Consider the following 27,569-nt stretch of genomic DNA (forward strand, 5'->3'; position numbering starts at 1 on the left):
TCACAAGTGGACACAAGCTCTACAATAGTCTACATGCTTGCTAAGCAGCTTAGTTGACCAGAGTGCAGCTTTTAAAGGCCACACATACTTCTATTGAGGCTGCAGCAAGGCATATAATCATAGTATCTATGATATAATCGATGTGCACAGCCATTGACCCACGCCCATCTCTAGTTGGGCGGAGCCCGACAGTCCCTGACGGGAGGTAGGGTTTCAAGCCTATGTCAGGATTCAGAGGATCTGAATGGAACTGTTCCAGATTGTGCGATTGACCTGGAAAGCGTTATAGGCTTGGTGCGCATGCGCAAGCCAGGTATTATAACCATAATACCTAGTTTCGCCATAAAGGCTAAAAAAAAAGAAAAAAAAAAAAAAGGTATTATAACAGCAGCCTAGCCCGCAGTGTTGCATTGGATCATGGGAACGTGCCGATCATGGCTGCTAGCCCCATAGATAGTATCAGGAGCAGATAGTATCTATGCGTAATTATAACTACATAATAGGGCTATCATTTTTGGAGGTTTCATAATAATAATATTATTATAGGTAGACTTATTATCGTGTGAAAATCAGCTTTTTCTCATCTGGGAATCTGATTATACGTTCCAAAACTTCCAGCTCTTTTTAAAAATTACAAATGAGATCCCGCTCCCACAATAATGTTGACGTCGGAAAAACTCACATACCACCGCCCACACATATAATTCCCAGATGAGAAAAAGCTGATTTTCACACGATAATAAGTCTACCTATATTATTATTTATATCCCGTTGCTACGTTGTTGCCAAGTGCAATATGAAGCATATTGCACTGCTGAAAGTCATATTGCACTGACCGCAAAACGCCCCTCTGGCAATTAGACAGACAATTAAATTAAAATTAAAATTAATACGCATGAGAAATAACAAGTATCAAAGTATGTCCAGCCATGCAGGAATGAATGTTCAGCACTGCTGGAGTTTCTTCTTGCAACCATGCAGGTTTTAAAATTGTCCAAGATTCATTTTGTGGAAGATTCTGTGTTCCTAGCTAGATCGACCTAGTCCTCGACATCGTGATGCATGTCAATTCTGCTTCACCGTAGCACTAGAAGTGGCTCTTTTTGCTGGGGGCATGAGCTGTTTTGCAGCAGTGTAGAAGCGAGCTTTCTTGGCTTGGTTATGAGGCCGAGCGTAGACCAGCAGCTAATACCATGTATTCACTGAGTAGTGGGGTGGGGCTGTTTCTTTGCAGCAGTAAGTGGGGCGGGGCTGTTTTGCAGCAGCAGAAGTGGGGTGGGGCTGTTTTGCAGATTTCAGTTGAAACTCCAACAATTTTGTGTCAAGCCATTCGTCGGTCATGCCAATCTTATACGCTGCAGATACTGGCGTCTAGAAGAGAGAAGAGATGGAGCTTTGTCTAGAGTTGTCTCTGTCTTTTTTGTGCTGTTTATATTGTGTTACTAGGACAGTGTTATGTTGCTATGCCCTCGGGATATAAACTAGTTATAACACGTGCACTCGGGCTGCATGGCATATATTGCACTCAGCCCTCGGGGCTGGCGCCCTCGTGCTTCAGTGCAATATATTCCATACATCCCTCGTGCCCGTGTTATAACTATAACGAAACCAAAAATGATAGCCCTATTATGTAGTTATAATTACGCATTAATTAAAAGTCCTCATCCTCAGCACTTGCATCCTCAGCATGATTTGCCAGGATGCAATAAAATATTCATTAATTTATGGGCAGATGCTGATCTATGATAATTATATAAGCACTGACAATAGGCATTGTGTTTTTGTCTCCAGAGTTCTCCCCAAACTTATGAGCCCTTGCTGAATCTAGCTGGATTAAGCTGTTTTTGAAAGTGCTATTCACACAGATATCAAGTATTAAAGAGTACAAGAGATCTACAGGTACAGTGGACCTATAATTTACTAAGAGTCTATTTGAGTACTGCATATATGCAGCCGTTTGCCCATCATCGCGTATATAAATAGCATGCATGCCATCTCACCCTTAATATAAGCCACTCCAAGTGATACTCCGGGTTCTGGTCCACTGCCCACATCATATTTATGCCCGGCTTATTATGTAAATCAGGAGTGCATGCATGAATAGGAGTAGATCCCACGCACTTATAGAGACAATGCACAATGATGTGAGTGCTTCCTACTAGAGCTGGATATTGGAAACGGAAGCGGGATCGCGTGCTTATAACTATAATAATTATAGATGCGTCAGAAGGATTTGATGTCATCCACGTTTGTTTTTAATTATATTATCTATATATTATATAGTGGAGACGATAACGTTTATTCAGCTGCTTAAACGTTATATAGACGACTATTCAGGCAGGTATTTTTTGTAACCCGTGCCTCATGCCGTTGGGATTTCATGCTTTTAGCAGTGCATGATATAGTAGACAGTCATGCAGTTACTAATTTAGTCTTTCGTAGACCTTGACAAAATTAATTATGCTTTTTTGCCTATTATTTTTTTTGACTATTCAAAAAGTCAGCCTATATTCCAGTTTGGTGTACCAATTATTGCAGTGTTTAAAGACATCACTCTCATATTCTGAAAAGACAATTTATATTGCATGTATATAGCATTACAGAAAGTGAAATAATTATAGTGCATGGATGCTTAGTTTTAGAAAATACTCCTATATATGCCTGCCTACTGGCTAGTGCTTATACACTATTGTAATAGATGTCTAGCTACATTATAAGATACGTAGAACTAAGTGAAATTTGGTCTCTGAGGGTCAAATTATGCTAGTTTAGTGTCCTATTATTCTCAATTATGCTAGTTCCTAGAAGTCTCCCTATTATTCCAAATAATTATTATGCCAAGCCCTAGTTTTTGTGGTTTTACTCTGATCCATGCATGACTAGCTTGCATCCAAAGGTCTTCTTGTTGTTCTAGAACGGAAGTAATAGAAATTCCATAGACTAGGATCTACAACTGTAGTAAACCACAGGTGTGCTCTATTATACTTTGGTAGAGCAAGGTTAGGGTACGTTGGTGGTCAAAATAATTCTGAATCAAAATAAGCTAGCTACAACTGCTCCATGGTTGCAATGTGAGTACAGCCAGTGGCGGATCGGGGTTCTTTTGGTTCAATTGAACCCCCATGCATTAGTGAGTGCTGAAACCTGTAGTTTTTAGAGCTTGACGGTCGAAAGTGTATCTACATGTCTGATCTACATGTACATGTGTATGTCACATGGTATATACATGTGGTTACATAACAATTGACCACACAAGCCAGAGCACGCAAAGCCATATATAATAGTACCCTCGATCCCAGGCCGCACTTCTCCAATATATAGGCTTGGTGCGCATGCGCAAGCCAGGCATTATAACAGCCTAGCCCGCAGTGTTGCATTGGATCATGGGAACGTGCCGATCATGGCTGCTAGCCCCATAGATAGTATCAGGAGCAGATAGTATCTATGGGTAGTGTACAGACAAATTACGTGTGTGGGCGGTGGTACGTGAGTTGTTTCGACGTCAACATTATTGTGGGAGCAGGACATTCTTTCACTCATGTCTCATTTGTATATAATTTTAAAAAGAGCTGGAAGTTTTGGAACGTATAATCAGATTCCCAGATGAGAACGGATGTGCGAAAAAGCTGATTTTCACACGATAATAAGTCTACCTATAATAATATTATTATTATGAAACCTCCAAAAATGATAGCCCTATTATGTAGTTATATTATGCATTATAATTAAAAGTCCTCATCCTCACCACTTGCATCCTCAGCATGATTTGCCAGGATGCAATAAAATATTCATTAATTTATGGGCAGATGCTGATCTATGATAATTATAAGCACTGACAATAGGCATTGTGTTTTTGTCTTCCCAAACTTATTGAGCCCTTGCTGAATCTAGCTGGATTAAGCTGTTTTGAAAGTGCTATTTACACAGATATCAAGTATTAAAGAGTACAAGAGATCTACAGGTACAGTGGACCTATATTTTACTATTGTAGACTATAATTATAGAGTATACTGCAGCCTTGCCATCATCGCGTATATAAATAGGTATAATTGCATGCATGCCATCTCACTCTTATTCCAAGTGATACTCCGGGTTCTGGTCCACCACCCGCATCATATTTATGCTCGGCTTATTACGGAAATCAGGAGTGCATAAATAGGATTGTAGGAGTAGATCCCACTCACTTAGAGACAATGCGCAATGATGTGAGTGCTTCATACTACCATAGATTACACAGAGAAAAAAGACGTGCTGATTTAGCACAGAAAACCGTGCTAAACGAATGTCTCCAGTTTTAGCACGTTTGCACATGTGCTAAACAACCTGATGTGCTAAACCGGCACATGTGCTGAATTCTAATGTGCTGAAACAGTTGTGCTGATTGTATTGTGCTAAATCAATTTCAAACATTAGAAACAACAATACATCAATACAGTATTAAAATTGTATTAAACAAACGATGAGGATATAAAAGTGAAAGGTTTTTTTAAACATAGTTAGTTAACCATAGCAAGTCTGCACTCAGTTCACTGCAATTGTAAGATACTGCCTTTGACTTCTCAGCATCACCTGCATGCGTGAAGTAGAAAAATATGTCACATAAAGCCAGTAGAATTATAACCAAGTATAAGAATAATTAAAGTACGTATAGATTAGGTACATATAACATCAGTCATAGCATAAACAAAGTAAGGTTGTTCCACCCCCCTCTCCACTGATAGCATTCACTAGTCTGTTGACAGGAGGTGGGGTTAACTTATTCACAGCATTGCAATGTTATTATGGGGCGAAATAAGACATCACTAACGTTTATTCATCCATTCATAGCATGAATAAAGTAAGGTTGTTCCACCCCCCCTCTCCACTGATAGCATTCACTAGTCTGTTGACAGGAGGTGGGGTTAACTTATTCACAGCATTGCAATGTTATTATGGGGCGAAATAAGACATCACTAACGTTTATTCATCCATTCATAGCATGAATAAAGTAAGGTTGTTCCACCCCCCCCTCTCCACTGATAGCATTCACTAGTCTGTTGACAGGAGGTGGTTATTCACAGCATTGCAATGTTATTATGGGGCGAAATAAGACATCACTCATCCATTCATAGCATGAATAAAGTAAGGTTGTTCCACCCCCTCCCCCCTCTCCACTGATAGCATTCACCAGTCTGTTGATAGGTGGTGGGGTTATTCACAGCATTGCAATGAAACTTATAATTATTATGGGGCGAAATAAGAAAAGCCTTTGCTGTGATCCATGACAAATGCCGAGTGCATAAAAAAGTACATGAGGCAAAAGCAAAGAATTGTAGCTACAGAAAGAGTCATATAACACTAGGACCAAGAGGAAGAGTACGCTACTCCAATAGACTGTACACAGGAGGCAAACTCACTATTGCATGTAACCACAGCCACTTGAGATACAACAATAACAATAACAATGCTGATAAGAATGAAAGCACCGAAGGTGCTGATGCCTCGGTGGAGATGCCAAAGCTACATAACATAAAGCTACTAATAGCTTTTATACATGATTAGTTTGCATGCAAAAACTCTGAGAGTGGGTAATGATCGACCATGATTGTTGTTAAAAACGATTGATGCCAAAAATTCAAGTCTAAAATTAATGGCTGCATTTAGCAGAGCCTTGCAGCTCTCTTCTCACTCTTGCAGCTACCAATAGCTAGCGTTCTAGTGCAGAGCTAACTACTAAGTAGAGTAGCAGCACTCGGTAAACAAGTTTGGCTACGTGCTCTTCTGAAAAGGCTGCAATGGCATTCCAAGTAAGCAAAACTAGGCATAACTCGAGAACAAAGCATTATTTTGCAAATCCACGAATTAAAATCCAAGTAAACATGACTAGAAGCCTATAGAAACTCTTACTTGCACTTGATTCATCCTTGAGCAGGTGTAGCAGTCTACACAGACACACAGATACACAGACACACACACAGACACACAAACACACTACCGTATACCTCGCTTGCGCATGCGCACCGAGGCATAAAAAGCAATGAATAAAATTAGTGGTAATCATCACTAACTTTTATTCATCCATTCATGCAGATTAATTTTAAGATTTTACAGTTTATACACAGCATGTGGTTGTGATGTAAGTTAGACAGAATGCTTACTACGGTTAGTGGGAGTTGCATACTCTTCCTAATGAACTCTCATTATAGTCGTTTTTACGCACAATTAAGTTTGCGAGACTATGATAATGCAAGAGTTCTTGTTGTGCTATTATAGAGCAGCATCAATATTCGGGCCCATCAATTATCTCGTATAGAGAGCAGATTGAGAAGCTGTCTTCCACCGACAATACTCGTTGTAAGGGCTAAACAACAAAGCTTAATACGAAAGTTTAATTAAACTGCGTTGTCCTATATAATATATCGATAGAACTGTTAGCTGAATAGGAACAGCTACAGCTGCAAGGCCGACAGAGACAATATGCTACAGGTGGCAGTATTGATTTGCATTAATTTGGACGTGTGTGGCAATCGAAAATCGTTTTGTGCACAAGGGATTTCCGTAGCAGCAATTTTTATCAATTATGAACTTACAAAGTGGTAAATATAAAGTCCCCGTTCCGTTTACGTAGTACGTGCATAATACACTGATACAGCGCAAATTAAACGCTAAAAAGGACGCTCAAGATAAGAGCTTTTTTCTGTTGATAAAATTACTTTGGCCACCCATGCAGCTATAGTAATCACGACATTTTGCAGCTTGCTAGCTTTGCTACATGTAAGTTAGCTATAGCAGTTATGCTAAGTAGTACAGTGAATGGTGTGTTCTATTTCTTGTTAGATCTATGTAGAACTATAGGCTAAGCATAATTTAGCTGGGTATAACCATAATTATATATGTTACTAGAGGATTGTCACTTTGCATTCATAAACACAGCACACCACATTTATAAAGTGCAATGGTATATAGCAACAGTACAGTAAAATACGCTTTTAATACAGTATCAAAACGGAAACGCTTTAAACGTACTACGTAAACGAAATGGGATAATTTATTATATTGACCGCTATATACGTATATAGGCAGATAACTATACTTGAAAGGGAACTATACTTGAGAGGGGCTTTAAGTCAAAGTATGGTATACTGTTGCAATTGTTTTTTTGGGTGAAGCCACTATACCATTAAATTAAAACATTGTGGCAATACAGCAGCATAATAATACATACCTCCAATTGTGTCGATACTTTACAGTGGTCTGGTCATACAAGGGTGTCCAGTATAATGCTCTCTCCAACACGTGTCACTTTCAACATCATCCTGGAATATGTTTTTTCACATCAATTCTTACAACAATAATCATAGTGCCTTCAAAAAAGTACGACCACCATTTTGAAAGAACTTTAGACGTGAGAGGGAATTAGGGGAACTTTTGCGAATGGCGTGGTTTCCCTCTGGGCAGTTGGCGTCTCACAACTATAATGTACACGTGAAAAGCAGTAGATCTAGTATGTACAATAATTATAAATGTACAATGTACAATATAATTATATTGAAACATAGCATCAAGTATGTACAGCATATAGCTAAGTAACTAGTCTAGCTACGATACTCGAGGTGACTAGGATTGTCTCTTTGTTTGTTTTTTGCAAAACGTATACTTGCAACGTGCAACGGTAAATTGCAACGCTTTTAATACAGTGTAAACGTACTGGCGTACTACATAAACGGAACTTATATTGACCGCTTACTGCATCTATACAATAAAAGTGCAACATACGCTATGACAAGTACAGTCGAAAGCGGCAGTGGTTCTTGGTCAGACATGCATGCAATGAAACTAAGTTTTATGTGTTAACGAATAGCTATAGCGCTCCGGACATTCACCGGGACCAGAGTAGTCTCACAGTAAAGAAGCCAGAACTCAAGCGTGGCTGTATAGTGCGCATTTGATGTATCAAGCTTCAAAATGAAACTGTATTTAGCTAGCTTCAATGCATGTGTACAAGGTTTAATTTATACTTCTTAGCTTTTACCCAACTAAGCTTTTTACCATTTGAAAATCTGTCAAAACAAATCACTTTTTTTGCTGAGGCTATCTATCCTAGCTAGCTGTAAACGCAGTGCCATGGCATCCAAGTGAAAATACACACACAAACAAACACACTTACTATACAGTCTTTCTTCTAATTACAGCGCCGCTAAAGATTTTCAGTGGCGCACAAGAAAACCATAATTCCAGTTTGGCACTTATAATATTATTTAGAGTGGTGCTTTAGCAACGTAGAGTACTCTAGTATAGCTGTTTCCACGAGGCTATCAGATCAGTTGTACATGTAGCCTCGAATTAAGGATGCGTTATTTCTAATTATGTAAGCGCTAGCAACTTGGCGCTTAATTGGATAATTTATTTTGTGAATTTGGCCCTTCAATTAGAGTGGCGCTGTAATTATGCCTCGCGGTGCGCATGCGCAAGCAAGGTATACGGTAGTGTGTTTGTGTGTGTGTGTGTGTGTGTGTGTGTGTGTGTAGACTATTTCAGCTGCTCAAGGAAGTGCAAGTAAGAGTTACTATAGGCTTCTAGTCATGTTTTCTTGGCTTGCTATTTGTGGATTTGCAAAATAAAGCTTCGTTCTCGAGTTATGCCTAGTTTTGCTTACTTGGAATGCTATTGCAGCCTTTTCAGAAGAGTCCGTAGCAAAACTCGTTCACCGAGTGTTGCTACTCTACTTAGTAGTTAGTTCTGCACTAGAACGCTAGCTATTGGTAGCTGCAAGAGTGAGAAGAGAGCTGCGAGGCTCTGCTGACTTACAGCCATTAATTTTAGACTTGAACTTTAGGCATCAATCGTTTTTAACAACAATCATGGGTCGATCACTACCCACTATTTGAGTTTCCCTGCGATTGCATGCGCAGCAATAATAATATCATCAATCAATGTGTGTATAAAAGCTAGCTATTAGTAGTTTTATGTTATGTAGCTTTGGCACCTCCACCGAGGCATCAGCACCCGCAGTGCTTTCATTAGAAGAAGTAAATAACTCACTTATTGTGCTATGAAACTTGGGCAATATAAGCTTCAATTGGTATCCACTTTGTTGAGCCCCATTCAACCTTTTACTTGCTTGTCCTTCCTGCATAATTATTACAGGGTGTCATACAGGATTTTAAAGTAGAGGGGGGAAATATAAGGCATTCTTTAAAAAAAAAGTCAACTGCATGTTATTTCAATACCCTGGTTAGTATACAGGCTATGGATACTCAGTCATACACCATTACTAATACCTGAATGCAAATTTTAGGGGGGGGGGGGTTGGAGCCAGAGGGGATACTCCCCCTGTGTACTGTATGACACCCTGGTACAATAATTATTATACAATAGCTGTGTAATTAGATTGTACAGCATTGTTCAGCATGTTGAGGGAAACTTACCTAGTTCCACAGTTTTGTCAAACAGCTCTCAAACCATGTCTAAACTCAAATTATTTTCTTCTTTGCAAGAACAGCAAATAAAAAAAAGTATTTGTTGCTATGCAGCTACAGCTGCACATCTGTTGTACTGCATGCCCTTATTTGGTACTGAAAACAGCACACTGTGCTGAATTAGCATGTGTACCTCTTTCAGCACACCCATTACATTTAGCACAGTCCATTTAGCACATTAATCGAACATCAAAATTACAAGCCATGAAAAAGCACACCAATACAACACGTAGGCTGTGCTATATGCCTACAAAACAGCACATGTAGTGTGCTGAATCACTGTTTAGCACACCACGGTGCTAATATAGCACACGCTCAGGGTCTAAAACAGCACACCTCTTTTCTCTGTATAAGGAGGTAGAGCTGGGGATTGGAAACGGAAGCGGGATCGCATGCTTAACTATAATAATTATATGGACTAGATGTGTTAGAAGGATTTGATGTCATCCCCATGCACGTTTGATTTTTAACTATAGTGGAGACGATAACATTTATTCAGCTGCTCAAATGTTATGTAGACGACTATTCAGGCAGGTACTTTTGTAAACAGTACGTGTTTACCCGTGCTTTGTGCCGTTGGGGCTTTCATACTTTTAGCAATGATATTATAGTAGACACAGTCATGCAGTTATTTTGGTCCGCTTTTGTAGACCTTGACAACATTTTGCCTATTATTCTTTTTGACTATAATTATTCTCTGTCTATTATATTCCAGTTTGGTGTACCCATTATTGCAATTTAAAACATCGCTCTCATATTCTGAAAATACCATTTATTTCTAGTTATATTGTATGTAGCATTACAGAAAGTGAAATAATTATAAAATAAATAAAATAATCCTCTATAGTGCATGGATGCTTAGTTTTGCAAAAGGAGTTTAGAAAAACTCCTATAGCTATGCCTGCCTGTAGTGGCTATATATAATGGTTATACAGTACAGTAAAATATGTATAGCATACATTATAAATAAGTGAAATTAGGTCTACCAGACTACTCTGAGGGTCAAATTATGCTAGTTTTAGTGCCCTATTATTCTCAATTATGCTAGTTCCTAGAAGTCTCCCTATTATTCCAAAAATTATGCTAGTATAATTAATTTGCCAAGCCCTAGTTTTTGTAGTTTTACTCTGATCCATAGACCAAAGGTCTTCTTGTAATTTGTTAAGACCGGAAGTAATAGAAATTCCATAGACTAGGATCTACAACTGTAGTAAACCACAGGCGTGCTCTATTATTCTGTGGTTAAACAGTTTGGTAGAGCAAGGGGTACGGTTGGTGGTCAAAAATAATTCTGTTTTACTGAATCAAAAATAAGCTAGCTACAACTGCTCCACGGTTGCAATGTGAGTACATGCACGCCAGTGGCAGATCGGGGTTTTTGGACCCCATGCATTAGTGAGTGAAAGGCTTTCACATATACACTTATCACTTCTCTTTAGTTCTTGTAAGTCCTGTGAAGCTTTGTTTGTGCAGTTTTACTAAAAGCTAAAAACTCTCTAGTGCATGCATGCAGAATGTTTAGATGACCTTTTTTGGTAATGTGCATGCTGACTGTTCAGAAGAAGTGACAACATTAATTTAGGTAAAATTCAGAGCCCTTGTCCCGCTTAACTAGTTTGAGCCCTGTGCCACTAGAACACCCCCTTTCAAAAATCCTATAGATCCGTCACTGAATAGTCTGTCAGCTATAAGCTTCTATAGCAATTAATGCTATAATTATCTTGCAAACAAAAGGCTTTGTTCGAGTTACCAGTACATTGAAGGCCATTGCAGTCTCTCCAGAATCAAGAATAGTAAAATATTTTCGTAGAAGGTTGCTCTTCTACTTAGTAGCTATAGCTCTACACAAGAGTGATAGCTATTGGTAGCTGCAAGAAGCTGCAAACTACAAACCAGTTAATGCACTGTTTTACGCTCGTGCTCTATGGATATTATTGGCCAAGTGGAAGTTTGAGAAGCTCATGTAGCTCGAGGTGAACTCGCAACGGTGACACTACTATATAACATGTTCATGACGTTGTAACGGATTGGAGTTAATTAATATGTTCTCGCCGGATTTCTTGTTTCCACGCTTTTTAGCAGTCGGTAGTGAAAATGTTTTGGATTTCAAAAAATATATACTTGAAGTTTCTAAGATCAAGCTGGTTGATTGTTCCCTAATGTGAAATAACTTTTCGCCTACATTCAGGATGGGATGCATGACTGCCAATATCTGAGCCCCAACTAATTAAAAACTCTATAGTGACTGGCAATGCAGATAACTTCAATGCGTTTACAGCAGCCACGTGAGTTTAATCGCGTACGTATCGCCTCTGCATGCACAATAATCACGGACACGATAGCTTGTGATGTCCGGTGAATTTTCACCACACGTGTACTCATGAACTCGCGATTTTTATGTATAATTATACTCATGCAAGAGGGATGTATATATAGCTAATACAACTCGAGCACGAGGGCATGTAGCCTCGGTCCCAGGCCGATTTTTTTTTAATAGAACGAAGTTGAAAAATACGGCCTGGTATTGATTGTATCTGGGCGTGGCAGGAACAGGAAACAAAAGCAGAGATTCTTTACATTTTGCTTCCTGCTTTTTTTCTGTAATACTAATTTAAAGGTGTACGTAGAGGCATTTTACTCCCGTAAAAGTTACAGTAATTTAGCTCCGTGTCATGTTCTCAATTTATAGCTAGCTAGCTATGGCATGCAACGCGTTGTCTTGTTTGAAGCAAGATGGCCTCACTCTCATGGCAGAACAGGCCCAGGCTCTCAAGCTCCTGTTTGAGGGAAGGGACATGTTTATCTGGTTCCCAACGGGGTATGGCAAGTCTCTCTGCTATATCAGTTGCTACCCTTTTTAATGGACTACAAGCTAGGTAGGACCAAGGGTCCTCCTGTTGACAAAAGTGTTGTTCTTGTTAATTGTCTCTCCCCTTGTATCTCTCATCATGAGACTCATGATTGACCAGATCAGGAGTCTAAACAATAGAGGTGTTTCTGCTGCCATCCTCAGTAGCAATAAAGGAATCGACAAAGATTTGGTTGCCACTGCCAAAGAAGTGTCTTCTGGGAAGTATTTCCTGCTGTATACTGCCCCAGAGGCTGTTGTTGAAGACCACTGTTGGAGGATTCATTTTTTGTTGTACACCACGAGTCAATTTGTATTAAAAAACCACGCCCAGATCACACCCAAGTACAATCAATACCAGGCCTAGTAGGCGACCTAGCGTTCAATTGGAGACGGATCGGCCTGGGGTCGAGGCTAGAGGGGATGATGTCTTATTGCTGGTGATAATAATTCAAGGATCATTACCTAATGTACCATTCAGATTGCAGGATTCTACCCTACAGCATTGGGGTTCGTCACATCAATGCACTCCAGTTTCTTAGAAGTATATACGTAATGCAAGCTAATGGTGGTTGAATCGGTTGCATCCTGGGTATTCACCGGGAAGTGAGTACGTCAAAATTGTTCGTTACGCTCACTTATAGTCAGGGAATTCCCATGTATCTTTAGCACAATCGTATAATTATATAGAGCTCAATTTGACATATAATTATTTTCACAGGTATAAATTTGTCTGCGATTTCACCATTTTGCTGGTATTGCTAAATTCTGTTCAAGTTGTGATATTCATAGCGGGTCTTCAAAGAGATTCATTGCATTTTCCAATTATCTGCAAGTACACATTTGTGATTTTACTCTCATTCGCAATACCCGCGAAAATATGTCACCTTAAGGTAGTTATATAGCCTAGGCCAACAATCGACTTGAACACTCTTTTGATACTGATCAGTTCGTCAGGCCCTATGGCCCCAGCTTTTTGTCACCAGGGCGCAAAGCGCCCTAAATCACGCTGGAAACAGGAAACCATACACTAGTTATGGTACACAATACCGTACAACTGAAAAATTTCTTCAGTGCTTCACATTTCATAGTGCTTTTACACCTGTTTGTATTCCAAGCGAACAAGCTATTAAACTAAACCAACTATGGTGCATTGTGAGCATTTAGATATAATTATAGAGATGATCACAAGTTGCACAAAAATAAATAATGCTATATATAATTATTGTGCATAGTAAATCATTATGCATGCAGATATAATGGGGATCACTGTGGAGTTGTGGAGAGCTCGCATTGGGCTGTTCAGTGGTGGGAGGGGATCGCGACCACACAGTAAAGCTTCCTCGACAAACCACCAGCCTCTATACTTCAGTGATACAGTGGGTAGTACTGCGAAAGTGGTTCAAGGTGGCTTGCTTTTATTGTATATTCTCAAGTTTCTGAGCTCTCAAGATAAAACTAAATTCCTAAAACGCACAAGGAATGTTGGTCTCCTAGTGATATTGATTGCTGTGTTGCTCCACTCTCTTACTCACCTATTGCTGTTAGCTGGAGACGTTGAGAGCAATCCTGGGCCTCGAATGGGTAAGTTTTAATGGGGTTCATGCCAATTGGGGAACTCTTACATCATAACTATGGGAGGTGATCACCGCCAAAATTAGCAGTAAAAAAATGATGCTGTTTTAAAATGATGCTGGTTTTTTTTATAGAGGGTTTTAAAAAAAATGGTGCTGTTTTAAAATGATGCTGTTTTTTTACAGAGGATTTTAAAAAAATGATGCTGTTTTAAAATGATGCTGTTTTTTTTACAGAGGATTTAAAAAAAATGATGCTGTTTTAAAAATGATGCTGTTTTTTTACAGAGGGTTTTAAAAAAATGATGCTGTTTTAAAAATGATGCTGTTTTTTTTACAGAGGGTTTTAAAAAAATGATGCTGTTCTGCTTGTGGTTTCCATCAATGTATAATGCTCTGTGTGACAAATTCCCTATACACACCAACTCTAAAGTCAGAAGGCATGACTCTAGCACATCCCTAGATAACAACCTGCCATCTTGCAGAACTTGCATTTCAGAAATCACTCTGTTCAGTGCTTGTCTTGACCATGAACTCATACTCAACTTTGTCGAAAGAGAGAGAGCAACATATGACCAAATCATGTGACCATCTAGATGAAAATCCTCATAAAAACGCACCTCTCCAAAAATTGCACCTCTCTGAAAAAATCCACCTAAACAGCACCATTTTTTAAAACAGACCTCTGTAAAAAAAAACAGCATCATTTTTTTTAAATCCTCTGTAAAAAAAACAGCATCATTTTAAAACAGCACCATTTTTTTAAAACCCTCTATAAAAAAACAGCATCATTTTAAAATTTTTTACTGCTAATTTTGGCGGTGATCACCTCCCATACATAACTGCATGTACATAATTTGGTACAGATGGGACACTGGCACTTGATGATTTAAATGAAGCTCACTCTAAACTGTCCGAGTCTCGGAACAGATGGTTTGAGATTGGACAGGCTCTCAATGTTGATGATGTCACATTAGATAGCATCAGAAAGCAGTGTGCTGATGATAACAGCACTTGTCTTCGTAAAATGCTTGATCATCGTTTGAAATCAGGGCCTCCTCTAACATGGGAGGTACTACTGAACTCACTTCCAACTCAGTCTAGTATGCAAGGTACTACATCTACATAATTATGTTATAGTTGTGACACATGCACGACTGTGACAAGTGCCACATGGGATATATTGGCTCTAGCCTCTACACAGGCTCTCCTTTTTTTCTGTTCTTTATCACAATCGTTCAATAAGATTAAATACTGTCTTAATCGTTCAATGAGATAAAATACGATATTAAATTGAGGAATAAAGAAAGAAATAGACGTAGAGTTAGGAAAAAGGAGAGCCTGTATCATCGGGAAGTCGCGTGAGGGTAGAAGGGTGGTAGAAGGGTGAAAATATGCGTGGGCATGCTGAGCTAGAGATGTTGGACTGCCCACGCAGATATCTATGACTAATAAAACTTTGCCTGCAGCAAGCTGGACATGGACTTGGAACTGGAAGTTTGCAAGCACTATAGCTAGCTATATACCTTAGGCTTAGCTAGATGATCTACTAGTCTAGATTGTGTGTTCAGATTCTATCAGACTATTACCTTTTCTTGTGTCTTTCTACATGCTAGTATAGATCAAGAATAGCTTAGTCATCATTATCATATAGCATGCAGGTAGCTACTGCCACCAGAGCTGGCCACGCTGGTTCTCTGATCTGACTTGCAGCACAGCTTGGGTGGTTGTCTCAGTACAGTTTTATTAACTCTGAATGCGTGGGAGAATACCTTACGTCGCGATTGTGGCTACATATCGCCCACGTTCATAAAAATCCTTGTGGATCACGCGATTTCCCAAACCAGGCCTTACTTTTTCTTAACTGTACGCCCATTTCTTTCTTTGCTGCCTCACTATGTCTTTCTTGTGATTTATGGATGAACAGTGACAACAGCAAGAAAAAGTAAGGCCTGGGAACGAGGCTATATTGGCTCAGTAGTGACTTAGGCCCGAGGGCTGCAGGCCTCGAGGGCAAGTGCACTACTAAGCCAATATATCCAATGTGCGCACGAGTGAGCTGTGTAACAACTGATTTGTTGCATTCCTTGTCCATTCCTTTCCGTGTACACATCACTCCTTTTATAGGACAACTAGTTTCAACTACTTGTGGTGGCTGTGGAATGCACCAGACGCATGAAAAACGTTTTCTGCCTACCACTGAATCTATTTAACAGTGTTATACTATAAAAGGGACCATTTCAGGTTACTGGGTAGAGGGTGGGCTTTAGGTAACTTCAGCCATACTATGCCAGTATCTAGATATTGGCACAGTTCAAGGCTTGACCTGTGCCATATGGCAGATATTGGCACAGTGTTTCCTTTGATCTGCCCACTCAAAATGCAACAAGTGTCTATATTATCCGCTTTAGTGCTTCTTGCCGATATATACTTTTTGTAGTAACAACTACTTTGAATATCACACTACAGTTTCAAGAGCAGCTGGTCAAAAGAGACCTCTATCGTCCGGGGAGATGCCCAGTGCAAAACGCACACGATCATCTCCTCCAGGTGTGTTCTTTGATGTCATGATTATTACGTCCGTTGGTGAATTTTGTTAGTGGTGTTCATAATTATGGTATGAGGACCTTTTAATCCATACTGTATATATAGGATCATCTGCTCTACCAGTGAATCTTCCATCGCTTATGTACACATATCACCTCACTACTGCCCAAGTTGACAGTAAAATTCAACAAAAGCACATTTCATATTTGGCTGTCTACTTTGATAATTCTGAGCACTATGTTGATGCAATGGAATTAACCCGTGGCGAGAAAAATGATGTCAAGAAATGTGCAGATAACCGTGAAGCCATGATCAAGTGCTTGAACATCTGGATAGAAAAGAAATTCTCACAAGTAACGTTCAGGATCCTTTTGGAGATGTTAGTAAAATTGAAAAAAGAGGGGATTGCTTCTGATGTCTGTCAGTGCTTGAAAGTAAGGTTGTGAATATTTAAGCACACTTCTATCTACTGTATACTACTACAATATTTAAACGATGCCTTATAGCCTTGCACTTAGCCAGCTTTTTGATTGTCTTTCAGAATCTACCAGTATCGCCTATTGACATTGCTACCCCTTCTTTGAAGTCAGGAGCCCATAAAGATTCACTCAACTCGGTTCCAACTCAGTCTAGTATGCAAGAAACAACTGAAACATATCAAGGTATAATTATGGTTATCCTATTTTTTTTCCATTTTATTGAGTTGATACTCTTACATTGTGTGTTCTCAGAATCCAGTGTGGAAACACTTAAGGGGCAGCTAGAAAAAGAGAGTGATGTACACCAACCTGACCACTCAGCTGAAACAACAGATGTTGGTGAGACGTCTTCTGGAGATGAGGGTGCCACTGACATTTTCGTATGTCCTTACTGTAAAGAGTGTTCTCCACAACAATTCTTTTCTGAAAAAGGGTGTCCCAAGAAGACAAGATCTCTCAAAATTACCAACCTTTTCCCTTACCTTGATGTTTCTGGTCTTGCTGACGAAGATGTCATTTATTTGGAAGAAAAATTAATATCCGACACTAGAGATATCATGATCAAGTTTTCTAATTTCTCGGTGTACATTAGGAAGTCACTTGAAGGACAAGATACCTTAAACAATCTACGAGATCGTATACTGAGTTCTATAGCTTCACTAAAAGATCAAAATGTGAGCGGATTTGATACTGCGCATGAAGAATTGATTCTTGCAACAGAAAGCTTGGCCAAAATTTTCTCCATACTTCGAGTCTACAACTACATCTCATTCCTAAACTATCAAATCATTGAACAGCTTATTCAAGACCATGGAACGGATGATGATCACAAAAGGCTATGCCAATATATCACTAATTTGAATATCTTCTGCCAACGAAATGTTTTTGAAGTCCCTTGGTCTGCTTTCCCTTCACGCAAATCTCGTAAGACGGCCGAAATGTTTGCTCTTAAATGCACAGAGGCAGCGTTATCACTAGGGAGGGTTCGGATGCTACAAGACAATGTTGCTAAAATCTTAGGCCTAGAACCCAAGGCTTTACAACTTTGCTCCGTCAAGAAAGGTTGTGTTGAGTTACAATTCTTGGTTTCCGTAGCTGTTGCTGAGTATATCTTCCCACTGTCCCCTTCTCAACAGTCAGCACTCAGTGGGATTGGAGCTATTCTTCTTCCACTTGAGGAAGAAAAGGAGAAAGAAAATATGTAAGTGAAAGATCAAGTATGTATACTTGCTTAGCAAGTGAATAGTATCGATCGATCAGTATCATGTTTTATGTAGATATGCCATATCAGCGCTGGCAGAAGCGGTCTGGTAGACTCGGCAACTGGGGACCAATATCTTTGAATCATAGATTAGTATGTTCTCTAGACTATGCTCAGTATACAGTCCTTGAATCACACTGTACATGTGTTAGCTATACCTCTTGGAAATCAGCCAATGGTTCTTAGGTCCTAAAAATGTTATCCTCCGGCAGGACGGGAGGCTAAAACCAAAAGTTTGGCCACCTATTGTTGCCTGACCATTGTCAATTAGCTTCCGGACATCTAATTGTTCTGTACATATTTACTCATGCAGGCAGGTCACAGATGTGGATCTTCCCATTTTTAATGAGGTTCTAGCTCAGTCATCCCACAAACAAATGCAACAACATGCTGTAGCTAATGATGGAGGGCCCCCAACACTTGAAGATGGAGAGCTGCGACGACCCCTAAAAGCAGAGGAATTGCACTCGCATCCTGTTGCCATTGATCAGGTAATTTTTATTTGTCATGGAATGTACGTAGACTATATACAATAATGCATACAGGATGAGAATACTCTCATTACTGCCTGTGAAAAAGGAGACATTAAGACCGTGATATTGCTGATTGACAAGGGAGCAAACGTGGATGAGAATAACATGGTATATATACGTTCCTCTGAGGCTGGCCCAATGCTAAATACATGCATATAGCGCATATAGCAATGGTTATACTGTTTTTTTACAGGACGGGATGACCCCACTGTATGTTGCCTGTGAGAATAGCCACACTGAGATTGCCCAGTTGCTGATTGACAAAGGAGCAGATGTGAACAGACGGAACAAGGTATATGCTGCTACCAGCTTAGTGGTACAGTTTGTCAAATGTTATCAATTTGTGGCCAAGATCAACTTAAGCCAGTTTGCGAATGTAAACATGACCCACCGAAAAATGTCACAATATAGTTGTATATTATAATAATTATGTGTGTGCACTTCCTTCCGATTTTTATAGCTTCAGGAAAGAAACACCCCACTCTATGTTGCCTGTGAAAAAGGCCACACTAAAACTGCCCAGATACTGATTGACAGGGGAGCATGTGTGAAGTGGTGGAATATGGTATGCTATGCTAAGAGCTACATATAAGCTGTATGGAAAAAAATTTAAATTCAGCCAGCTTTATCCGGGGGCGGATACCGCCTGTTCCCCCAGTCCATTGACAGTAGATAGCTGTTACAGCGGTATGTTCAAGAACTTAATTAGCTAGCTGTCAAGATAAGCATGCAGGTATAGCCTAGCTCAGCCTATAAACCCAGTAGCTGATCCAGGAGAGATCCCAGGGTTCCATGGAACCGCCCTTTCATATGGCTTTAGTAAACCTAGCTATATTTTCAGGTTTTGCAATTTGATGATTGTACCTGTTGTTTTGATGCGTCAACTGCCAAAATGACCAAATATTTCAGTGAGAACAAATATTTCACCGTACTAGCTGAAAGAAATTGTCCGGGGACCCAACATTTTCAGGGTCACCGCAAAAAATCTGTGGTGAACCAAAATGTTTTGTGACAGGCTTACAGTATGTCAAAAGTAAAATTGTATAGCCAGTAGATCTATAGCCACTAAAATTCTACAGGAATGGAACACCCCACTCCACGTAACTTGTGAGAACGGCCACACTGAGACTGCCCAGTTGTTGATTGACAGTGGAGCGGTTGTGAACAATAAGAACAAGGTATCCAATACAAGATCTATAATATAGTGAAGTATTAACCATAATAAGTGACTCTTAGGATATTATGTCACACAGCACAAGTCATATGGTTCCTATATTGATATTATATGTCATGTATGAACACAGGAAGGAAATACACCACTCCATGTTGCCTGTGAGAATAGACACACTGAAACTGCCCAGTTGCTGATTGACAAGGGAGCAGATGTGACGAAGGTACAATATTTTTTGTTAACGCTTTTCAGTGCTTCTCCCCGGCCAATTCTCACATCGCATCGTTTTAGTGGTCGGTCTTACATTATTTTAGAATATTATAGGCTGCCCCAGCACTTTACTTTCGCCAGGCACTAGCTCAGCTTTGCAAGGTTAGGATTACTCCACCATGTACTGTACTCTATCTAGTTGATCCCAGTATGTGTCAATTAACTCTAGTAGTGTAGTTTTGGCAAAAAATGAAATAGATTACTCGCCGAAAATTGAATTATTGGACAGTTTTATTCTAGTGATCACAGCTCCGACTGGAAGTAACTTGGCCCATCCAAATTTTCGCTGGTTAGTAGTCCCATAGCCACCTATTGGTGTGTGCAGTTAGTTGTGGGAAGAATTTACTAGTTTTTCAGTTGTGCATTATACACATTTAGCTGATGATTATTGACGTCTGACGAAATTCGGTAGTCTACTCTAGAGATAAGTTTTGGGGTCTAAATCATAAAACATGTACATACGGTATCTATGTGTTATAGTGTCCCTCATTCCTCGGGAAAGCTCTCGGGATTTGAGACACTATACTATAACACATAGATATATAGCTATACCTCATAGTCTTTACCTATTGCTCCTCACCACGTAGCACTATGCCTATATGTTGCTCAGTTTATACCACTAGAAACTGTTTGTGCACATACTATAAATGTGTTATTGGTTATTGCCCAGCACGAGTGCAACATGCCATATATTGCACTGAATGACATAATGCCAGATGCAATAACTAACTTGTTGCCCATTGACGTCAAACTTTTCTGATTGCATGTGGTCAAGTTTTTCCCTAATAAAATACAAGTGTTTTGAGTGAATTCATTAGTTTTGCTGAATTCCATAGTAAATTCTTCCCACAGCTATTGTAAAAAGTAGTAGCCTATATAAAAGGGACAAAATGAGTTATTGGGTGGTGGGTTGGGCATAACTCCAAAAGCAGATTTCATCCATTGCATTTACACCATATATACAGCAGTGCAATTTATGGTAGTGATGCAACATGCCGTATACAGATCACTGGATTGCTTTAATCTGCCCACTCACTAGGCAACAATGGCTACTACCAGGAGCACATAAAGGGAAGGAGCATCTAACTCCCTAGAATAGCTGTTGTCTAAGTGGTTGTAGTAACAAGTACAAACTGACAAAACGACAAAACATCAACATTTCTCTGAATATCATTACAAGTATACTGGTATAATGATATTCACATATTTCACAACTACCATACATGGAGATATTTGGTCAAACCACTTAGACAACAGCTCTTCTACACAGTTAGATGCTCCTTCTCTTTATGTGCTCCTGCTACTACCCACTAAAAATAGCACAATCATAATAAAAATTATCCTGAAATTGTCAGTGAGTATCTATAGTTCTTGTCTGTTAAGCGATTATAGGTCTTGCATATTTCTCACCTACTACACTTTTACCAGTCTTGCTCATTGCACTAGGCCTGTTCAGCTTCTGTGTATATACAAAAAATTTCCAGTTTAATAACAGGAGAGGTTATTTTCAGTAGCTTACCTTTGCTCGCCTACCAGCCTGGCATATAGATGGCCAGCTAGCCGTGTAACTGTTGTTTTTTCTGGCTGGTTGCAGTGAGGGAGGTGGGGCTGACTTTTATAATTGAACAGAGAGGGGAAGTACCCGTATGGGCAAGGGTTTGAGTATGGACAGGAGCCCTAGCTGCATGGGTGTGGACAAGCTAGTTATCTTCTTGAATGATTTAATGGTATTGCTATACATGCAGCTAGCTTTGGTATTCATGCAAGCGGCTGGGATCCATAGCAAATAGCAAATCAGAGGAGCATGCACAGTGCCTTGGGGTTTATGACAGTAAACCACACCTCTCCTTCGGGCCACGTCCTTGTGATCGAGAGGTTTGTACTGTCATAAACCCCTCTACACACTGATACTTACACTAACACAAACAAAACAGCAAAGCACAATTACTTTATATAATAGTCCTTTTTATTTTTAGGAAAATTGTTCTGCTGTATCCATGGCTCCTGATGCAACTGATGAAATGTCAGCAGAAACAAAGTATCCATCTATACCTAATGCTAGCACTCATGGTATGCCTCAAGGTTATCCACCACCCAACTGGTATCAGCACGAGAATTTATTTCCTGATATGAAGCCATGGTATGTACAAACTAGCGACACACCGATGCCTCTATCCAATGAGTATTTGCCAATGTATGCCTTTTACCACCCTCCAATACAAGAAATCCCTCCAGCAGTAGATAATACTTCGAATTCAACTGTATCTATAGATCTGGAATCTACTATATTGAGCTTAATGCAAAGTGTGACTTCAGAAAGCGAAGATAGTATAACTGATCAGGTAATTCCGCACAAAAATGTACATACTACTCCAACTGTTTCGCTGCACAACGATTCATCAGTATCATCTGGTCCGGAAGCCAAAAGATTGCGCATAACTGAACAATCTGGTCAATCTAAATCAGTTGTTAGCACTAGTTCTCATCAAATCGATGTCGACTGTCAATCAGACAAAGGTAGTATAGCAAGGCTACCTACCGCTCCAATTGCTTCACTGCACAATAATTCGTCAGTAATATTTCCAGCAGCCAAAAGGTTGCGCTTAACTGATAGTTTGGAACAACCAGCTGGTCCATCTCAGTCAGCTGTTACTAGCCCTAGTTCTCAAAACATTAGTAGTCAACATTATTCTCACGGCACTACAGAGCGTTGCAGCCAATTACCAGACCCATCAGAGGAGAACTTTGCGTTTGTGTATGAGAAACTCCACAGTATTTGTTCCAAATGGCGTAATCTTGGTCTAGCCCTTGGCCTACTACCGTCAACTCTTCAGCAAATTTCTAATGACAATAGAGAAAAATGTGAAGAATGTTTGCGAGAAACTCTTCTTAAAATTAGACAGTTAACATGGACGAAAATCATCGAAGCTTTGAGGAAACATACCGTTAATGAAAATGAATTAGCAACCGAGATAGAGTCAGAAGTAGTAGCAATGGATCCGCCTACACCAGCACCAAATAGTTTGTCAGGAAAAATCTCGTTAGAAGAGTTTTGTCTTCTTCCAATCGATAAAGTTTGGTATCAGCTTGGTCTCTGGTTGGGAGTTGAAGAACAAAGGTTGATTAAAATAAAGAAGAAAGACAAGAAACTAAATTTATTATTTAGAGCTTTCTTGGAGCTTTGTTATGAAACGACTGATTACAAACGCTTATGCGAAAGGTTCCCTGATGACCAAAAAGAAAAAGCTCGAAGACTACTTGAAAGTGAAAAGTATGAAGACTTTATTAAACTATTTCCCCTAAATAAACAAGTTGATGCAAGAACATTAGTAGAGATGTCAAAATCTACGTTTCTACGGCTGATCACTGCTCTTGTGAGAGTGGGAAAAAGGGACGTGGCAGAAAATATTTGCACAGACAGAGGTAAGCCACTCAAGCCCATGCGTTTACCATTGTAATACCTAATTATTTTGCAGGTGTATCGCTGACTGATCTTGCTGACAGTAAACCACCTCCTGAGTGTGTAGTGATGTATGCTGACTATCTGAAGAGCAAGTACAGAGAGATGTCTATCCTACCAGATTCTGACTGGCCCCCAAGCATAGCTACCAAAGAGCACTATACTAATTTGGCACTAATTCAGAAAGAAAGGAATTACTTACAAACTGAAAAGGATATAAATAATGTTTCTAAAGATTATGCACATGGAAATATTGATAGCATCATTGCCAAAAAGACGAGCATTGATCTTGAAGAAGCATTTTATCCTATCATTACTCCTAAGACAAATGAAAGTCGATTAACAATTTTAATGGATGGGGCTCCAGGGATTGGGAAAACTACTATCACTAGGAAGGTGTGTATCGACTGGGCAGAAGGTGATATCCTTCCAGAGTATCAACTGGTGATTTTAGTTCCTCTTAGGGAGCTCAAAAGTTTACAAAACTTCAACAAAAAATTGCAATTGTTTAATATTTTTCCCTCTGATAACGAAGAACTCCAACAAAATGTTATAAAACACATGATGCAAGTATCTGGTGCTGGAACTCTGATAATATTTGATGGTTTCGATGAACTTAGCTATCAAGAAAGAACTTTTTTGCAACAAAAGTCTCTTGTCCTAGACATAATAAAAGGTAAGACGCTTCATCTTTGCTCTGTGATAATTACATCTCGTCCTTATGCTTCTCAGCCTTTGAGAAGTTTACCTAGAGTCAATCGCCATGTCGAGGTATTGGGATTTACTAAAGAGCAAATACACGACTGTGTTTGTACTAACATTCCTGGGAAGGAAGGAAAGAAATTAATACAAAAATTGAAAGAACGATTAGACATTGGATCACTTTGTTACATTCCCCTGAATTGTAGAATTTTGTTGTTTGTCTATATAATAGAAAGTTTCAGTCTTCCATCTACAATAACTGAACTGTACGAGATTTTCCTTCTACATACAATTAAACGACTTACTAAAAAGGGAGGACTTGATAAAGATGTATCTAGTGAGATTGATGCTGCAAAGAACTTAAATCAAATTCCATACCTCATTACAGGGCAACTAAATCATCTCTCAAAATTTGCTTTGGAAGGAATTGAGCAAAATAAACTAGTGTTTGATGACAGTAGTCTAATTGATTATGTATCTTTTGGCCTCTTAAACTCACTTTACTGCTTTACAACTACTGGTGAGGCTGCCTTCTTTCAGTTTCTCCACCTAACCATTCAAGAGTTTCTTGCTGCGAGGTATGTAGCTTCGGATGCCATGACTGATGAGCAACGTAAAAGTTTCCTAAGATCAAACATCGAGAATGAAACGTACAGAATGACCTTGCTATTTTTAGCGGGCTTAACTCAATTCAGTTTCTTGAGTTCAGGTGACTCTCTGCTGCAGCCTCAAAGTACGTTTCTGTTAGGGTCAAGTGAAAAAAAACGGATTCTGTTTTTGGCTCAACTTATCTATGAGAGTAAGAGCTCTTCAGATTCTATTTTGTCTCACCTCAATGGAAGCCTGGATATGTCCGGTTATCATCTCACCACGTTTGATTGTCTTGTTCTTGCACATCTTATCTCTAATACTCCTCAAGACTTTGTCTGGGAGTTCATCGACTTGAGTAACTGTGGTATCACTATACCTACCTACTCTGTGCTTTTAAAAACTAAGCACTCCAAACATACAATGTTACCAGGTATTGCTATCTCGAAAACTTTGAGCTTTTGTGATATAAAAATCAGAAATGTCAAATCTAACAATACTATTCCGATCACATCCATATTAACTCTTCTGTCTAATTCCAAAGATTCACCTCTCGAAGAACTGACGCTACCATTGGTGTATATTGAAACGTGTAAACACATGGTGCAACTCTCCCAAGCCTTAGTCAATTTCAAGGCATTTCAAACATTAAAAATTTTTCACTCCCGGTCACCTAGACAAAAAGTTACCATGATACCTACCATGATATCTAAAGAAGAATTTGTTTTGCAATGCATTCCTTTAAGTATCTGTTCAAACTCTTTAATGCAGCTGTTAAAGTTTGCTTCTGTAGAAATTGAAAGGCTTGAAATGAATGGTAGTGATCCAGAAAATAGTGCTGTGGTATTTCAAGATTGCCCTGCTTGTGGTAGTTCAGGTGAAGATGCTGTGAAGAGCCTGTGTGAGTTCCTGAGAAAATGTAAGAATATAGAACAGATACAATTCCGTGGATGTTTCTTAAATGGGAATGCAATGCTATCTATTTTATCATCTTTATCTAAAAGTTCGACTATAAGCAGCATTCGTATTGTGAACAATGACTCTGAGATAAGTGATAGTGAGTTAGTTGAAATGCTCGAGCATTTGCCAAGAAAATGTGTGTTTCACTTTTCAACTAAAAGAGTCAGTGTTGCGTTTAAAACCAATGAAAATGATCTCGATGTATCCAATCATGATAACTCAAAAGCATTGGGTTATGAAACCTTCCTCACCAACATCAAGTGTGTATTCCCACGACGATTCACTGGCCTGAGTGTTGAAACTTACGGTGCTGCTTTAGAGTGTTTATCACAGAATAAACATCTGGATATGGTTACGATCATCCTAGGCAGTGATCATTGTAGTAACATTCAGCAAGACACAGTAGCAATAAAAAGTAGATTGCTTGAACTAAGCAAATCGTTGACATCATCGATAGCATTAAGGATAAATGTTTCTCTTTTACATGATCATGGAGACATTCTTGAATATGTAGCCGAAAGTTTATGTCACAATGTCACTTTATGTACTGAGATAACAGTTACAAATGACAGAGACGATCAGAACTTGTCTGGACTGATCACATTACTGAACTCGTTGATGTTTACCCCTATTCAAAAGTTGTGTTTTAAAAATGTTCATTTCAATACCGAATGTGCTGAAACATTAATCGAAGTGCTGAGTCATAGCAAGCTTCTCACAGTTTTAGCGATGGACGGAAATACATATTTGACCGATGCTAGTTGCACACCATCAGCTTGGAAAACATGGCGATTTTTCCGATCTATTCAAATGGAATCTCTGACAGAATTAAGTTTTAGTTACAACAGTCTTGGAACAGAGGGTACTGTGGCATTACTAGATTTTCTTCGCCACAATCCACGACTCGCTGTCTTGAAAGCATCCAATTGTGATCTGACCGATGATCTATTTGTTGATTCTTACTATTGGCAAACCTCTTCCTTGAAAAAACTGATAATAGACAGGAATATGTACATTAGCGTTGAGGGATGGACTAATCTGTTTCAAAATCTTAGGCACAACACATCACTGATCAAATTAAACTGCTATTGTTTTCCTGATATTGGTAAAGTTTTGAATGAAATGATAATTTCAAGCAAATGTATTCAATATCTTAGAATTAACTCATATTTATCCGTTAGTCAATATGACACTGAGTCACTAGCAAGAGCACTCGTTCAAAACCTCACTCTCAAAGAAATTACGTATGGAGATAAGTTTGACAGAGATGCTGTGGATGACCTCCAGAGAGAAATACAAAAACTAAAAAGAGACAGGAACGTCACTATATCTCCTGAATGGAATCTAAAGATACGATAGGTATACATGAACTATACGATAATTATAATGCAGAGCAGATTTAATAGTTACTGAGTTTAGCTTAAGTCATTATACCTTGTGTAATTATGTCTTCGAATTCAGTTTTTCTTGTCCTAATACATGTACATGTAATTTACTATGGAAATCGGCAAAACTAATGAATTCACTCAAAACACTTTATTATAAATTCAGGAGTGCATGAATGGGTTAACGAGGTCTAATTTATAGCACAAACCACGGTACAAACAAACAATTAGTGGCCCATGCAATTCATAATAACCACCCACTAAAACTAGCCAACAGCAATAACTTAATGTACTCTTGTTTATAGCTAGATTTAGTACATTGAGCTTCTATAA

The 27,569-nt window shown here is 39.1% G+C and overlaps 1 protein-coding gene and 1 long non-coding RNA gene across 9 annotated transcripts; one reads left to right on the top strand and one right to left on the bottom strand.

The window, feature by feature from the left end:
- The first annotated feature begins 1,650 nt into the window (after positions 1 to 1,650).
- LOC135337765 (uncharacterized) lies at positions 1,651 to 27,385 on the top strand. 7 transcript variants are annotated; one of them, XM_064533742.1, is made up of 16 exons: positions 1,651 to 1,899; positions 3,928 to 3,961; positions 13,561 to 13,890; positions 14,747 to 14,992; positions 16,350 to 16,430; positions 16,533 to 16,861; positions 16,969 to 17,089; positions 17,159 to 18,107; positions 18,481 to 18,658; positions 18,713 to 18,808; positions 18,894 to 18,992; positions 19,161 to 19,265; positions 19,780 to 19,878; positions 20,005 to 20,094; positions 22,118 to 23,564; positions 23,618 to 27,385. In XM_064533742.1, exons 3-16 carry the CDS (start codon positions 13,566 to 13,568, stop codon positions 27,208 to 27,210), a joined length of 7,758 nt encoding a protein of 2,585 aa, XP_064389812.1. In that variant the 5' UTR covers positions 1,651 to 1,899; positions 3,928 to 3,961; positions 13,561 to 13,565; the 3' UTR covers positions 27,211 to 27,385. The 7 variants fall into 7 exon arrangements, with proteins under 7 accessions (XP_064389812.1, XP_064389811.1, XP_064389816.1 ...); XM_064533747.1 differs by lacking the exon at positions 1,651 to 1,899 and having other exon boundaries at positions 2,581 to 3,961; positions 13,542 to 13,890; positions 23,618 to 24,277; positions 24,334 to 24,501; XM_064533741.1 differs by lacking the exon at positions 3,928 to 3,961.
- Positions 4,401 to 9,835, bottom strand: LOC135337770 (uncharacterized). 2 transcript variants are annotated; one of them, XR_010395317.1, is made up of 4 exons: positions 9,408 to 9,835; positions 9,022 to 9,109; positions 7,205 to 7,295; positions 4,401 to 4,569 (listed from the first exon to the last, which is right to left on the bottom strand). It is a non-coding gene; the product is annotated as an uncharacterized LOC135337770 (long non-coding RNA). The 2 variants fall into 2 exon arrangements; XR_010395316.1 differs by lacking the exon at positions 9,408 to 9,835 and having other exon boundaries at positions 9,022 to 9,394.
- Positions 27,386 to 27,569: the final 184 nt, after the last annotated feature.

This window comes from Halichondria panicea, chromosome 6, assembly GCF_963675165.1.
Source record: "Halichondria panicea chromosome 6, odHalPani1.1, whole genome shotgun sequence".
In the NCBI taxonomy this organism is placed as follows: Eukaryota; Metazoa; Porifera; class Demospongiae; order Suberitida; family Halichondriidae; genus Halichondria; species Halichondria panicea.

Coding starts and splice junctions, on each gene's coding strand:
- LOC135337765 (XM_064533742.1), top strand. CDS start 13,566: ATGGGGATCACTGTGGAGTTGTGGAGAGCTCGCATTGGGCTGTTCAGT. Junction 18,659..18,712: donor ATCCTGTTGCCATTGATCAG/GTAATTTTTATT, acceptor TAATGCATACAG/GATGAGAATACTCTCATTAC. Junction 18,993..19,160: donor ATGTGAACAGACGGAACAAG/GTATATGCTGCT, acceptor CGATTTTTATAG/CTTCAGGAAAGAAACACCCC.